The sequence below is a fragment of the Choloepus didactylus genome, chromosome 10 (genome assembly GCF_015220235.1).
Source record: "Choloepus didactylus isolate mChoDid1 chromosome 10, mChoDid1.pri, whole genome shotgun sequence".
Classification (NCBI taxonomy): domain Eukaryota; kingdom Metazoa; phylum Chordata; class Mammalia; order Pilosa; family Megalonychidae; genus Choloepus; species Choloepus didactylus.
Window position 1 is genome coordinate 114,296,399 of NC_051316.1, and position 15,202 is coordinate 114,311,600.

Genomic DNA, 15,202 nt, shown 5'->3' on the forward strand with positions numbered 1-15,202 from the left:
AGACCATATATTAGGTCACAAAAGAAATCTCAAAAAATATAGTTTTCCAGCTCGTTTGTTGGAGACTACTTTCCCATTTGAGTGGACTTAGCACATCACCTGGCCATACCTTCTATCTGCACACTTAACAGATTCATAAGTTTAGTTGCCTTTAAGTGACTTTCAGTGATTTCACTTATTATATGAGAAGCTGAGGATTGATAAATGGGGATTTCACATTTTTTGTAATAAATAGAGCAGAGCTAAAAGAAATAGCAACTCTCATTTATTTCACTGTGTGGGTCTCAGAGTTTCTTAAGTTTTACTTTTTTTGACTCTCGATACCGTATACTAAAATGAGAAGATGTGGTAGTGCTGTTATACATACACAGGATTCCCAAAGAATCTTGTGTAGGACATGACCAAAAGAAAGCAAAAATAAAAGAAGACAGAAAAGTTTGATTTATTTTCTTAGATACTTTCCAATCTGCATAATATACCTCTCCTAACCTCCCTGTATTCTTTAAATGTTTTACTTGCCTATGATCCAATGGCAACATGCGATGAAAGGGTGGGAACCACATTCTAAATTATATGAATTGAAGTGGAGAACTAGAATATTATTTGAAAAGAGATCACAGCTGGCAGAAGTATCCTCCATATAGATATCAGCAGAACAAAATGAATGTCACACATACAAACTTTTAAATATCAGTGGGACAACTGCCATTTTACTGTTTTATTCTTATAAAGTAAAATTCTTAATTCAATAGTCTACATTGTCAACATAAATTATAAAATTATGAGATTACATTGAATACCTATGTTCGTAAGGGCATTATTCACAATTGTTAAAAGACAGAAGCAACTCGTGTCAATCAAACAATGAATGTATTAACAAAATGTGGTGTATACATACAGTGGAATATTAGTTATGTTTAGATAGAAATGAAGTTCTGATACTTGCCACAACTTGGATGAATCTGGAAGACATCATGTTGAGTGAAATAAGGCAGAAACAAAAGGAAAAATATTGTTATGATATTACTGATATGAAATAATTAGAATAAGCAAATTCATAGGGTCAGAAACTAGAATACAGGTTACCAGGGGCTGGGGTTGGATTAGGGGATGGGGAATTAATACTTTATTAGTACAGAGTTTCTGTTTGGGCTGATGGAAAGTTTTGGTATTAGATGGTGGTGATGGTAGCTCAACATTGTGAACATAATTAACCTCACTGAATTTATATTTGATAGTGGTTAAAAAGGGACATTTTACGTTGTAGGTATGTTACTAAAATAAACATTTTAAAGAAACCATAGGACTGTATAACATAAATAGTGAACCCTAATGTCAACCATGGACTATAGTTAATAGTACAATTATAATAGTACTCTTTTCATCAGCTGTAACATTGTACCCCACTAATGCATGGTGTTAATAATAGGGAGGTATATGGGAACTTTTTATTTTCTGCATGATTTTTCTGTAAACCTACAACTTCTCTAATGAAAGAAAAAAAAGATATCCTACGTGTCAACAACAAAAAGACAAGCCAATTGAAAAAAAAAAAGGCTGAAGTCTTGAATAGACATTTCTTGAAAGAAGATATACAAATGGCCAGTAAGTACATGAGAAGATGCTCAACATCATTTGTCATTAGTGAAATGCAAATCAAAACCACAGTGAGCTACCATTTCACACCCATTAGAAAAACCACTATAACAAAACGAAAAGTAAAAGTGCCGGAAAGGATGTGGAGAATAAGAACACTGGTTCATTTTTGGTGGGACTGTAAAATGGTGCAGCCTCTGTGGAAGACAGTTTAGTGGTTCCACAGAAAGCTAAGTATAGAATTACCATATGACCTGGGAATTCCTCTTCTAGGCATATACCCAAAAGAATTGAAAGCAGGGATTCAAATAGGTATTTGCACAGCTTTGTTCTTAGCATGATTATTCAAATTGCCAAAAGATGGAAGCAACACAAGTATCCACCAGCAGATGGATGGATAAACAAAATATTTTCTAGGAGCCATATTAAGAAAAGAAACAGGTGAAATTAATTTTAATAATGTATTTTATCTAATCCAACATATGTGAATTATTATTTCAACATGTAATCAACATAACATTATTGAGATATATTCTTTTTTTGGACTAAGTCTTTGAAATTGATATATATTCTATACTTAACAGCATATCTCAATTCAGACTAGCCTCATTTCAAGTGGTCAGTAGCCAACATGTGGCTAGCGGCTACTATGTTGGATAATAAAAGTTTAAATTCTTATTAAAAAAAATGAGAGAGGCGAGAAGAAATTGTTGAAGATTATTATATAGCGACAGGGGTGGTGAAGAGCAGTAGAGAGAACTGGCAATGAAGAAACAGAAAGAAACTATATAGACATGACAGTGGGAATGGTTGCTGGTAGAGGGGAAGAACAAATGATAAATCAAATTCCCTAATTTGAAAAAGAGTATATAATTAATTAAATATTTTTTGAAGCATGACTGACATTTCATACTGAAAGTTGGATGTAGCTGGTTGAAAAAAGCAGTCAAGACCCTGCAAAAATAATTTTGCAGCTTTTTTTTTGAAAATAATTTCTGTCTTAAGCTATCCTCAGGACAGTTTGACAGTAATGCTAAAAACTGTCTAATTTTGTCATTTTAAGGCAACTTAACTTTAATAGATGATATTATAGCTAATATTCACTGAGATTAAGCAAATAAAGATTGTTCTTGCAACTGCTATAGCTTTAGGCTACTACAAAATACATTTTTTGAGGATTAGAAATGGCACTACAGAGCAAAGATTTTATTGAACTCAGTACTCTCTTTTTTATCTTTAATAAAAATCATTTCTAAATCATGAGCCATTTCCTTAGTTGAAGATAACGTCACTGTTTATATTCCTAGAAAATTGTAGCTGTCTTTTTCAGGAAGTAAAGTTGAAGTCTGGTGCTCTTTATATATTTAGGGGCTTGAAAACTGATGCATCTGACTGCATTCCCAAATAGTGTCCACTAGATGGCAAGCTTGGGTACATTGTTAAAATGCTTTATTTACCTTTTCAAACTTTTCACCTTTCAGTCTTCGTTAAACAGTTTAATAACAATAATTTGTAAAAATACAAATAAACATAATGAAAACACACAAAATTTCAAAGATTAGAATGGGGTGTAAAATTTTAAATAAAATAAAACCATAGAAAACCTCGAGGATATTCTTAAATGCTTCAACAATTGCTTTATAGTCTACTAGACCAAGGAAGAAGGTAAATTGATGTGACTGTAGAAGGAGGAGCCAGACAGAGAGATCACTGATCAGAGATCATGGATCATCTTTTATTTTCTAATGAACACAAGAGGCAGCTTGTATTGAAAATTTTGAGTGTTTTCGTGAAAAGCTTTATGGTTTCCTTGAATTTATTTTCTGTCTGTTAGCTTCTATTTCTTGTATAGTCGACATTGTTAGAAAACTTTGAAAGTCTTGTGTTAAATTAGCAAATCTAAGCTCTATGGGATAGAAAAAGAAAGGAAAAGTTGAAGCTGTTCTGTTTTACAGTGACACTGAAAAGAGCTGGTCAGCGGTAACAAATAGTGGTTATAATAAGGGAAGCAAAAAACTGAGGTATTCAATATACATACCTCAGAGATACTGGTGATAGTATATTTCTTAAGCTTAGTGGGCATGTGAATGTTTTATGATTTGCACTTTATGTGCATGTGTGAGAATATGTATTCAATGTATGTATGTATGCATATATAATTTAAATAAATCTTTCCTTTTAAAAAAAAATGGTTCCCTGCATCTCCTGGTCCCTTGGCCTCCACCAGCCCCAGCTGTGCTGGAGCCCCTGCTCCATTATGGGCTCTCCAAATAGATCTCTGAGTTGGAGGAGACCCCAACCTGGGCAGCCTTCTCCAGAGAACTGAATGTGCTTTTCAAAGAAATACTGCTAATGGTAGTGATCAGCATCTGTAATACTCTCTACTTCAAGTAAATCAGCATTTGTGTGCCAGCCTGGTAAACTAACTAGTGTAGAATATTTTCTCCTTGTCTAGAGGAAAAAACATTCAGAGTTCCAAATAGTTTACCTCAAAACAAACATGCTCTTTCAAAGACAGGGGTGCATGGAACAAGTTGGTTCATATATTTAATCCTAAATTCTCTGCAACTGGAATATTTATGGGACTAGGAACTGGGATGTCAATGAAGCTAGGGTACTAAAATTTAACCCTCCAGAGGCAAATTGGTTAGAGGAATCGTATCTCAGGGTTGTAACTTTAGGGATAAATGGAAAACTACATATAATGGCTAATTTTATTATTAATCATTTCATAAGAATTATTTGAACATTATAATCTTATTGCAAAGGGTCAGGGAGGTTTGGAGGACATAGTAACTGGACTCTGAGAATTCTACAAAAGAAGCCTGCATCTAAAGAGCACACAGCAAATGTACACACAGAGGATGCAGGGACAGCCAAGACATTGACCTGTTTTCCTGGCCCCAGATTTCAAACCAATGACCTATTCAAATCTAAACTCACATGCTAGTGGAAAGTCTTGGTATTGATTGTTTAATTTAAACTACTTAATATAATTTAATGATATACTGAGTATGTTTAAATTAGAATGATATGCCAGGTACCTTGCTATGCTTTCTGTTGCTGTTGTATTTCGTCACAATTGAACATACTGCTTTTTAAGCTGTCTTAAATCTTTGTATTGTCACAGAAGAATAATGCAAACCTGAAATCATTAAAGCCAGACAAGCTTGACTCTGAGGTAAGATATTTTCCTTTGTGATAGTATTCCATCTAATCTTCCTTTACAAGCCATAATGACAAAATCATTGTGCTTAAAATGTATGCTTTGTAGGAGCAAGCCAGGATAGCCAAACTTGGACTTAAGCTGGGTTTGCTCACATCCGATGCAGACTGCGAAATTGAGAAATGGGAGGATCAGGAGAATGAGATTGTTCAATATGGAAGGAACATGTCCAGTGTGGCCTATTCTCTATATTTATTTACCAGGTAAATATAGCTACATTTTGATCTTTTTAAATCAATATAATAATATCTGATGTAAAGAAAAATTGCCATGTTAAATCATTGATAGCTTAAAGCAGAATCAAATGTATGGTAAAATGACTTAATGTAGGTCTTAAAACAATTTATTTAGGTGAATGAAACAAGGATATCTTCAGTTAGGATTCAGATTCAGACAGGATCCTTTTCTAGGTTTGTATCCTGTTCTTTCCATAACTTTGAAATAATTTTGAATCCTGCTTTTCCCATCCCATGTAACGGTTGTCTCTCCCAACCCACCTCAGTAAGTTTAAAACCCGTGCCTTTTATATCTTTATACAAGGAATTGATTAAATGTTGATCCTACCACTAGAGACCTCAATCAGGTGCCAAATAAATCTCTATGAATCAGCCATCATTGTGTAGTAGAGAATTTGCCTAACTTTACTATTACCCGACCTGCCATCTTGTCCATGTTAGTCAGGCTCCTGGTCAAATACCGTGTTGAAGTCAATGCAGATCACATTCCACAACCTTCAGTATAGTAATCTATACCTATGGTATAGTATCTGCCTTCATAAACATTTATTAGTTTTCTGCTCAGTAATCTGTTCTAGAATTTTCTCAAGAAGTGACTTCAAACTTTTCACTGAGTTTCAGAAGTCTACCTATTCTATTTTTGGAAATGTGGAAAAAGTTGTTATCTCCAGTTTTCTCCTCCCTCTCCTACTCATTGTGATTTTGAAGATTGTCAGCAGTGGGTCACACCTGTAAATTGTTTCAGTCTTCTGGGATGGAATCCATTTTGTTCTGGAAACTTAAACTCAGTTAAAGAAGTTAGGATCTTCACAACTGTTGTAGGCTTTGGGGATCAGTAAATTGCACCCCTTTTTCACCCAAGTTCTGAACAAATTGAAAAATCAAAAGAATAAGACACAACCCAGTAGCCTTGACTCTTGAAGATGATTGTATAACAATGTAGCTTACAAGGGGTGACAGTGTGATGGTGAAGACTTTGCGGATCACACTCCCTTTATCCAGTGTATGGATGGATGAGTAGAAAACTGGGGACAAAAACTAAATGAAAACAGGGTGGGATGGGGGGATGATTTGGGTTGTTTTTTTTTTTACTTTTATTTTTTATTCTTATTCTGATTCTTTCTGATGTAAGGAAAATGTTCAAAAAATAGATTGGGGTGATGAATATACAACTATATGATGGTACTGTGAACAGTTGATTGTACACTATGGATAATTGTATGGTATGTGAATATATCTCAATAAAACTGAATTTAATTAAAAAAAGACAAAAGAATAAGGCAGATGGGGGCCAGTAACATTTGTTACTGATAAAGCTGATATTGGATAATATAGCTTATATCCACAGGAAGTAGGTGTCTTAAAACAATCCCTAGATTAGGCACTTACCTTACCCTGTAGGGAAAGAATGTGTCTCTATAAAAACCTGGAAGAGCAGGTATCTCCCAAAGGCAGCTTCAGTGACAAAAGAAAAAAAAAAAAAAAAAAAAAAAGAGTTACCAAGTCCAATTTATTTTTGCAAAATTACCAAAAAGTCTGTGAAGATAAGTGCCCACCCTCTGTGGAGTGGAGCAAGTGAGGGAGCAGAGAGAAGTGAGGGAGCTGTGCTAATGGAGATTTCTTCACATGGAAGAAAGATTGGGAGTGGGGAAGAAGCATCATGAAGCTAAGAGATTTCATTTCTCTCTTGATACTGTTTTCTCCCTTTTCTAAATAGACGTTTTTTCTTGGGGTAGAAGGCAGAAACTATAGGAGTTGAGTAATTTTGTCTCTGTTTAGCCCTCATGTGTTAATACCTTACCATCTTTTCCATCAGTGGACACTATGCTTTCTTCTTTGCTGGTTTCTATCCTTTGTTGTTAATTGTTTTCAGGAAGTTTCTCCTTGGATTGAGTCTCCCCAACACTAATTTTGACCTTTCTTAGTTCGCACCTTTTAAAACTGATGACTCAAGTTTGCAAAAGAAAGTAAAGTGGAACTCCTTTGTATACCCAAAGTAAATTTGCACAGAGTGACTGAAATATAAAGATCTTTACTTTTGGATGGAGTGATGCTAGTTAATCTCATGGTGATGAAAATCAGCAGGTTTTGTGGGTTTTTTTGTTTTTTTGTTTTAAGTTTTTGACCAATAAAAGTTGGAGATATATACTACCAATTAGTGAATATAGTTTATTTGATATATAAAATCTTCCCAAACAAAAGATTCATCAGTAGAACATCCTTTTAAGTTCGTAACAGCCGTTTTGATTTCTTATTTCAGAATTTTTCAGGATGACATGGTCAGCATTTTTTGTTTTAGAGTCAGAATAATGGGTTTTAGTAAGGGATGGAGTGTATCCCAGAGCTGCACTTTGAGGGGTAGGGATTACTAAAGCTCCATGGGATGGGACTTGTTACTACATTATGGTTTTTGGACAGGAACACTGAAATTCAGGAAAAGAAAATGGATTTTCTGTAATGGATAGCACCTTATGCCATTTTGGCAAGTCTTGGTGATATAATTGCCTCCTTGTGGTAAAATCTCAAGTTGGTTTTCTTTTCTACCTACACTGTCTGTATACCTGTTTTCTCCCTCAACAGTCTTTTCCATTTTCCCCTAATACCTGTGGTGACCTCATCATGGTGCTTCTGTCTGAGACCCATCTGTTAGTCTTCACAGTATCCACTTCTGCAGTTTTTCTGGGCAATTTTGTAACCCTTCCTCAAGCTGCTGTTAGAAGTCATCTTAATTTATATATATATTTTTAATAGCATTTATAATTCATATTCCTTAATTTACATATTTAAGATTTTCAAGTGCATTAGCGTTTTTTTTTTTCCAGATTTCAAATTAACAGTGCTGTGTGGTTTTAAAAGCAGTCTCTGCTTCATAATTTCCTTTGATTCTCACCACAGTTTATCAGAAAACAGAAATGATTTGTTCAAGTCTCATAGCTGTTAAGAGGCAAAACTTGCTGCTCCAGGTTTCTAGATCTAATTCATGCATTCTGTTGCTCTCTCTGTTGTAATTTACTTTCTATTTGTACATTTCTCAATTCTTGGTAGTTTTCAATTTGCTATTTCCTAAAATCTAATGAGAGTGGTAGTACAGGTATTGTTATGATTATTTTATAGATTCAGAATTGAAGCGTAAATGACATGCCTCATCAAAGATAGACAACTGAGTTCTTAACAGAGTTGAAATTAGAATTAGAAATGAGAATTTCCTGACTTTTGGTCTGATCCACAATTTAACAAAGGCCTTTTGGTTAAGACATGTTATCAGATCTCATATATTTAATTTCTGAAGCCAGTGAAAACGTTTTAAAGAGACAAATACAATTTAAGTATGTTATCAGTTTAAAGTTTCTTTACATTATAAAATTAACATATACATCATGTTTACTTGAACTAAAACAGTACCCTAAGAAATAATAGTTAAATATTAAATTTGCTTTTAGAATAAAGTCTCTATTTGGCATTATTAGTCTATTCAATATGATTAGTCTATTATTCTATCAATATGATTATTCAAAATTTGGGATCTGTTAATTTCCCAAAATTCACGAAAATTTTAATATTATAAACCAATTTCCAGGCAAAATCTTGTTCTTCCCTTCATAATAATTCACTTTATTTCAGAGGAGAGGAGCCACTGAAAACTTCCCAGGATTTAGTTCATCAACTAGAGGTATGTTTTGTTTCCATTTTATGGTGCAACTTTAATTCTTGGCTAAAGTGGGCAATAACTGGTTTTTTAATTATATACTGTATCATGTTGTGGGCTTGCATGTGCACACACATGTACTGTATAGAAGGTAAAAGTGGAAAGGTTGAGGGCTGAACTTTTTTGGTTATGTCACTGGAAAGAAACCTAAATGTTACAGGGATAAAATAAAATGGGTTTGCTGATAGTCAACAGATGCAGTAAGTTTTAGGTTTTCCTAAGAGAAAGGTGAAAATATCCTATGAGTAGATGAATGACTCTTACTCCTTCCAGAGTTCCAGAGGCCTCTTCATTATTGAACTGGACAAATGATAATGACTAATTGCTATAACACACGAGAAAACATCTGAAATAGGCTAACAGACTTTTAGGGGTTATTCAGTCTGTTAGTTTCCTTCTTTCTTTCCATTTTTCTGATCACTTAGGGCATAAGGGAGACAGACATAGCATTCCCCCACATGCCTTTGGGTATCTACTGGAACTCCATGAAGGCCCATCTCTAATTCTCCTCCCTCCATTAGAGGCTTTGGAAGGGAGGCTTTGGATGGGCAAGTGGGTTGCAAGATTCCTTTCTTAATTTTCCTGACCCTCATATAGTCTGTTTGCCTCTGGAGAAGCAAGAGCATTTCTGCATTTGAAATGTGAAGTTTCTGTCACACTGTACTTCCTCTTATAAAGCTTCATTTGGCATTCCTGTTGGCCCCTTCCCTTTGGTATACCTCTTCAGGAAAGGGATTTCAGCTTAAAGTGATGAGTCTCAACAGAGGCAGAAGAAAAGACTCCTTTCTGGATTCTTCTGTAGACTAGAAATGAACTAGTCCTCTTGAAACATTCTGGATTCATTTTTGTTCAGTTTAGCCCACATCATTCTTAAGTCATAGGAGGTGGTTCACCTCAAAAGATAAACTGCTCACGTTTGTCCTGAATGAGTTTTATTTATTAAACCAATGCTTGTTGAATTGCTAGGAACTGAGATGAACATAAAGTGGCAAACATCATGCAGAAAATATTTATTGAGCTTGTACTATGTGCCAGATCCTGGGGATAGGAGTTCCGTGGAGAAAAAGTAAACAAAACAAAGCCCTTGCCCCCATGAAGCTTACCTTCTACTGGGACCAAATAGATCACAAGTTGAGGGTATAATGCCCATCTAAGAACTTGGAGGTAAAATAATGCAGGATAAGAAGATAGAGGTGATGGAAGGGTGGCCAGAAAAGACCTCTCTGAGGAGGTAACATTTGAGTAGAGACTTCAATGAAGTGAGAGAGAGAGTGAGCTGGATGGATACCTGGAGGTAGAATATTTCAGGCTGACAGAGCAAGTGCAAAGGCTCTGATCTAGGGGCAGGCATGGTATATTGAAGAACAGTACAGAGGCAGTGTAGATGGAATGGAGTGAGCAGGGGGAAGTGGTAAAATATGACGCCTCTGTTTGCCATGGGAGGGACTTTGACTTTTTTTCTAGGTGTGATGGAAAAATCCATTGAGGGTTTTGAGGAGCAGTGACATAATCTGACTTAGGATTTAAAAGGTTTCTGGCCTGACCAACTAGGTAGATGGTAGCACCATTTACTGAGATAGGGGACACTGAAGGGTGACTCCACATTTAGGGGATGGAAATCCAGCATTTGTTTTTTGCTCATGTTAAATAGAAAGGTCAAGTAGGATATTCGAGACTGCTGGTGTTCAGAGGATAGATAAAAATGGAGAGATTGGGAGTCACCAGCATTAAGGTGGTTTTAAAATCATGATTCTGCATGAGCTAGACATGGATGTTGCCCCCAAGGGGCTTGCAGGCTAGAAGGGAAGAGAAAATGTGTAAAATAGGAAGTGGCAACGTGGAATGACGAGGAACATATAGGGAAGCCGCCAATCGCTTTGGTTAGAATCTAGGCAAAAGCTCAGCAGTTTCCCTTTCAAAGAGTAGCGAAATGTGCAAAAGTCTATTTGAACTTGAAATCAGATTATCCAATGGTAGAAAATCATCAAGGATGCTAGATAGAAGGTTAAAGTTAACCCTGGAGTCATTTCCCTCTTTGTCTTCGTGTTCTTTATTACTAATTAGATAATTACTAATTTTTTTCGCAAATCACTCAGATTTGCCCTGCTCTCATTTTTTTTGTTCTCTTAATTTTTACTGCTTCCACCTAAAGCTAAGTCTTCATTCCTCCCCTCCTGCTTTCTCTCTCACTCCCAAATATTCAGCATGCCACTTAAAAATAATCTTCCTAAATTTTCCTATCATACATGGTTAACCTTATTTTAAAGTATTCTTCCCCATCATACTGTTCTCACTAAATTGTAAAATGGTCAGTGCACGGTGAGTAGTGAATTGGTCTTCTCAAATGGCTGCATAAGGAACATGGATAAGTGACATTTTATCTTGCTTAGCTGGAAGGAGGAACATTCTAATCTTTTTGACTTCCTGCTCCAAGATTCGTTACCTTTTATAATTGGGTATATTATGATGTAAGCTCTGGATCCTTCCAAAATCCCAGACACAACTTGTATGACTAAGTATCATAGGTCTGTGTGACCCTCAAGAATGAGTGGTGGCAATTCTCCAGGTTAGAGGAGATTCTCCAGGCACTGATTCTGCATTAGGTCTGGGAAATCTGAATGCACTTACATTCTGGTATTTTCCTGGGTACAACAAAACTTTAGAAGTTCCATGACAGGCCTTTAATGCTGAGGTTTTATTTCTTTAATTCTATATAAAAATGATTGAAGAGTGTATTTCTTACCAACCATCCATAAGACACCCATTTGAAATGGTGTTTTTCCTGTCCACCAGGTTTTTGCTGCAGAGGGTTTAAAGCTTGCTTCAAGTGTACAAGCTTTTTCAAAACAGGTAATGGCATGCCTATCTGGCTGGTGCTGGCGATGTTGTCTCTACCCACTGTGCGGTGGGGTGGGTGGGTAAATTAAGGTATAAAGGTATTTAAAGTATAAAAGATGGAGTTTTGTTGAAGTTGTTATAACTTCCTAAATTACCTTTCAGCTAAAAGATGATGACAAGCTTACTCTTCTCCTGGAAATAAACAAGCTAATTCCTCTGTGCCAGCAGCTCCAGACAATAACTAAGACACCCTTGCAGAGTAAAGTGTCTCTAAAGGTGAGAGACGGTGGGTTATTCAGATAGATACTTGAGAAACTTTTATACTTGTGCTTTTTTCAGCATAGTTTCCAGCCTCCTTTTTTTTTTTTTTTTTCCAAATAAAGTGTTAATATCCACAAAAGAGCAATTTATAATTTATTTCCATTTCTCATGCCTTAACTGCAAGAATCATTTATTAGGCTGTTGTTAAAACTGACCCCAGGGAGCAGCAGAGTCACTAAATACATTAGCTTTTTGGACATGGTTAATTCCATAGCTCCAGGAGGCTCCATTAAACCCTGAAGTCATCACATGTCTAACTTAGGGCAAGACTCCTCAGAATCTGGGCTCCCACAATTTGTCTTAGGGAATAAGGGCAAAACAGTGCAGAACATTGCAAAGTAGGGCATCACTGCCAGTGTTCAGATAAGCCCCTACCAGCCTCAAGTATAACAGCTGGTTTTCCACCTGTGCTTCCTGGGGTTCCAGGAAACAGGCAGGAGGCCTGGGCAGCAATCCCTGCTCCTCTGTTCTGGGGCCTTAAGTTGGCTCATGTCCCTGGTTCTGTATGCCTTTCAAGATCCCTTCGATTTCCATAATGGAGGAATTCTGTCATTTTAGAACTAAATATGTAATAAAGTTTTTTTGAGGTGACCACGTTAGAACTTGATTTGTACCCCTTCTGTCACTATAGATTGACAAGTGCATTGCAAAGGCAAGATCCGTGATGGCTATCTTGGTCCAGGTTCTCTCACTTTGCTATAAACTACTGAAGGTGAGATCATTTTCTATCTTTAATGCTCATTTTTAGTTTAAAGGAAAAAAGCAAAAGAAAATAATGATTAGTATTTTACTTTACAAAATGTTTTCTTCAGAGTACAGCAGAAACTAATTGTTCTCTTTCCAACTTCAGATGGAAAACAACAGATGGGTTTTAGTTACAAATAAAGACACTATGGATGGTAAAGCTTGAGAAGATTTTGGGGTCAGATCTCTGGAACATCATGTGGCAAACCTGGCATTTTTAGAAAACAAATTCTTTGTATTTCAGAGATTCAATAATTTTATAAAGAAAACAACACTGAAATCTTGCTTTACTTCCTGATCATGAAACTGATTGTGACGCTTCCTGACAACTAATAAATGCCATGAAAGTTGATAGATTTCAATTGCAGTGGGATTTTAAAAAGGGATGTTGTCATTAATAATGTTCTTTAAAAGTCAAACCAAATATCATGTCTCAGTGACAATATAATCCAAAGAAATTATTTTGAATATGTGCTCACCTTTGGCATATTTGATCTTCACTGTTTTCTATCTTTATTTAAACTTATCATTTATACCTTAATTTTTAGAGGGAGATATGCAATAGTCTGAGGGAATGCTGAATTTTCGTTAAACCTTTAGACTCTTCCTCAATCCGTTAGCCCACTGCAACTTGGGCTCCCGTGCTATCCTTGTCACAGATCACAGATGCACGGCAGTATTTCACCGTGTGCTCTAGCAGCTATTTCACATACGAGTTACGTTTCGTGCTGCTCATGTTCCTCTCCCATTCCCAAAAGCAGGGTCTTGGGGCTCACTCCATACAATCCTGGAAGAACTAGCTAGGAGATGGCTTTTAGTTCTAGTTCTAGAATAGGTGGTCTTTCTGTCCTGAATATTAGTTGGAATCTGAAACTATCTCACTAGCTTAAAAATTATTTTTGAGCCTTTCCTCAGAGTTCCTTCAATGGTGACTGACAGAATGAAAGATCTAAAAGATTGAAAACTATGGAAATAAGTTGTTTAGAATAAATTCTGAGTAACCATGCTTTTCTGTACATTGTTTTGGAATGTTCATTATAAAACCAATAAACATCTTTATTTTGTCTTTGTAATGTAAGGGTTTAAAGGTTTTCTTATTGTTGTGGGATGGAGGTTTGACTGATCTATGATATTATAGAGTTAACTTTGTTTGGGACTCCAGTTTGATAGTGCTTGTATCCCAGGGCTCTAAAATTCTTTTTGAAACCTAGTGGCACATTATCAGTTGCCAAATGCTAGAAATTATGTAACTTCTCTGATGATCTGTATCTGGGTCAGCCATCACAATCAATGTTCACAAAAGATCCACAAGAACCACTGTACTACCAATTAGCTAGCCAATATTTATTGAAAACTTGAAAACATACTTTTATTAGTATATTTCTTTTCAATCTGAACCCTGTGAAAAAGTGCCTCCAGCTGCTTCTTCTAGCTAGTGAATGTGCCTTAGGCATGGTGGGAAGCCGTTTAAATGCTTAGTGAAGTCCCAGGGTTCAGAGATATTGCAACTGCAAGCATAAAACTTGAAACTAATAGGAGTTTGACCTACTGTAGGCCTCTGGGAGAAAATGGGGATGTACTCAAGCTTGGTTAATGATCTTTAGAGCATACCTCTTTGAACAGTCAAAATCATCAAAGATTGATTTTATTTCCTGAAATCAAAATATTATTTTAAATTATAATAGAAACAATGGAAGAATGTGAGGTAATGTTGTATGTAAAATAAAATAGATATATACTTCTTTTAACATCTTTGTTACCTTTTTTTTTTTTTGAATGGTGTCCAAGAATCACTGTGTTGCTAGCAATGGGGAGCTGCTGGTCTGTGCTTGTTTTCAGTCCCCGGTGCTGTCAGTGTAGATGTTTTTAGTTACTCCCTGGATCATGTCTGGTGTGTGTTTTTAGGGGCTAGTCATACTGGCACTCAAGTTCCAAGAAGTTTTTCTTGTAAATCACAAATAATTTTTTATTTTATTTACAAAATACTTTTCCTCATTGTCTGAAAAGTGAGTATTCTCTTATGTAAAGTGCAAGTGGAGGTGGGGAGGGATAACTTAAAACTTTAAAAAGCATAAAAAGCTGAATTTACACATCAAGTGATTTCTTCTATATTAAAATAAATGTTTTATTTTTTTAAAAAAAGAGAGAGATTTAAATGTATACATGTGTTATAGCCCTTAAGGAAAAATGATTTTTAAAGTTGTTTTATTTGAAATTCATTGAAAATAAGGATCTAGTCTCAAACCATCGATTCATAAGTGTTTTGGTTTAAATGATGTGAAAACTTTTGTTCAGTTCAGTTATCTGTGCTTTTGAATTACATACTCTCAATAACTTCTTTGCTGGTTACTGAATGTCTAAGACATTCACATTCTAATTATCAGCTTACCGTTGCATTAGTGTTTCCCTTTGTTAGGAAAGTCCTTTGTATCTGTGGGAGCCTCCTCCTGTGTCCCTCCTTGAAGGAGACCCAGCCCTGCAGTTCCACGTGGTTTCTGAGAGAAGGGCACAGCAGCGGATGAGGAGAGCCTCTCC

At 35.8% G+C, this 15,202-nt stretch overlaps 1 protein-coding gene across 1 annotated transcript in view; it reads left to right on the forward strand.

The window, feature by feature from the left end:
* The window catches only part of CTNNAL1 (catenin alpha like 1), a 72,036-nt gene extending 58,296 nt beyond the window's left edge, over positions 1–13,740 (forward strand). Inside the window, exons 13-19 of the mRNA XM_037850884.1 lie at positions 4,727–4,777; positions 4,871–5,025; positions 8,680–8,728; positions 11,558–11,614; positions 11,765–11,878; positions 12,555–12,635; positions 12,774–13,740. Coding sequence (XP_037706812.1) covers positions 4,727–4,777; positions 4,871–5,025; positions 8,680–8,728; positions 11,558–11,614; positions 11,765–11,878; positions 12,555–12,635; positions 12,774–12,833 — 567 coding nt within the window. The 3' untranslated portion in view covers positions 12,834–13,740. The remainder of the gene's footprint in view (positions 1–4,726; positions 4,778–4,870; positions 5,026–8,679; positions 8,729–11,557; positions 11,615–11,764; positions 11,879–12,554; positions 12,636–12,773) is intronic.
* The last annotated feature ends 1,462 nt before the right edge of the window (positions 13,741–15,202 follow it).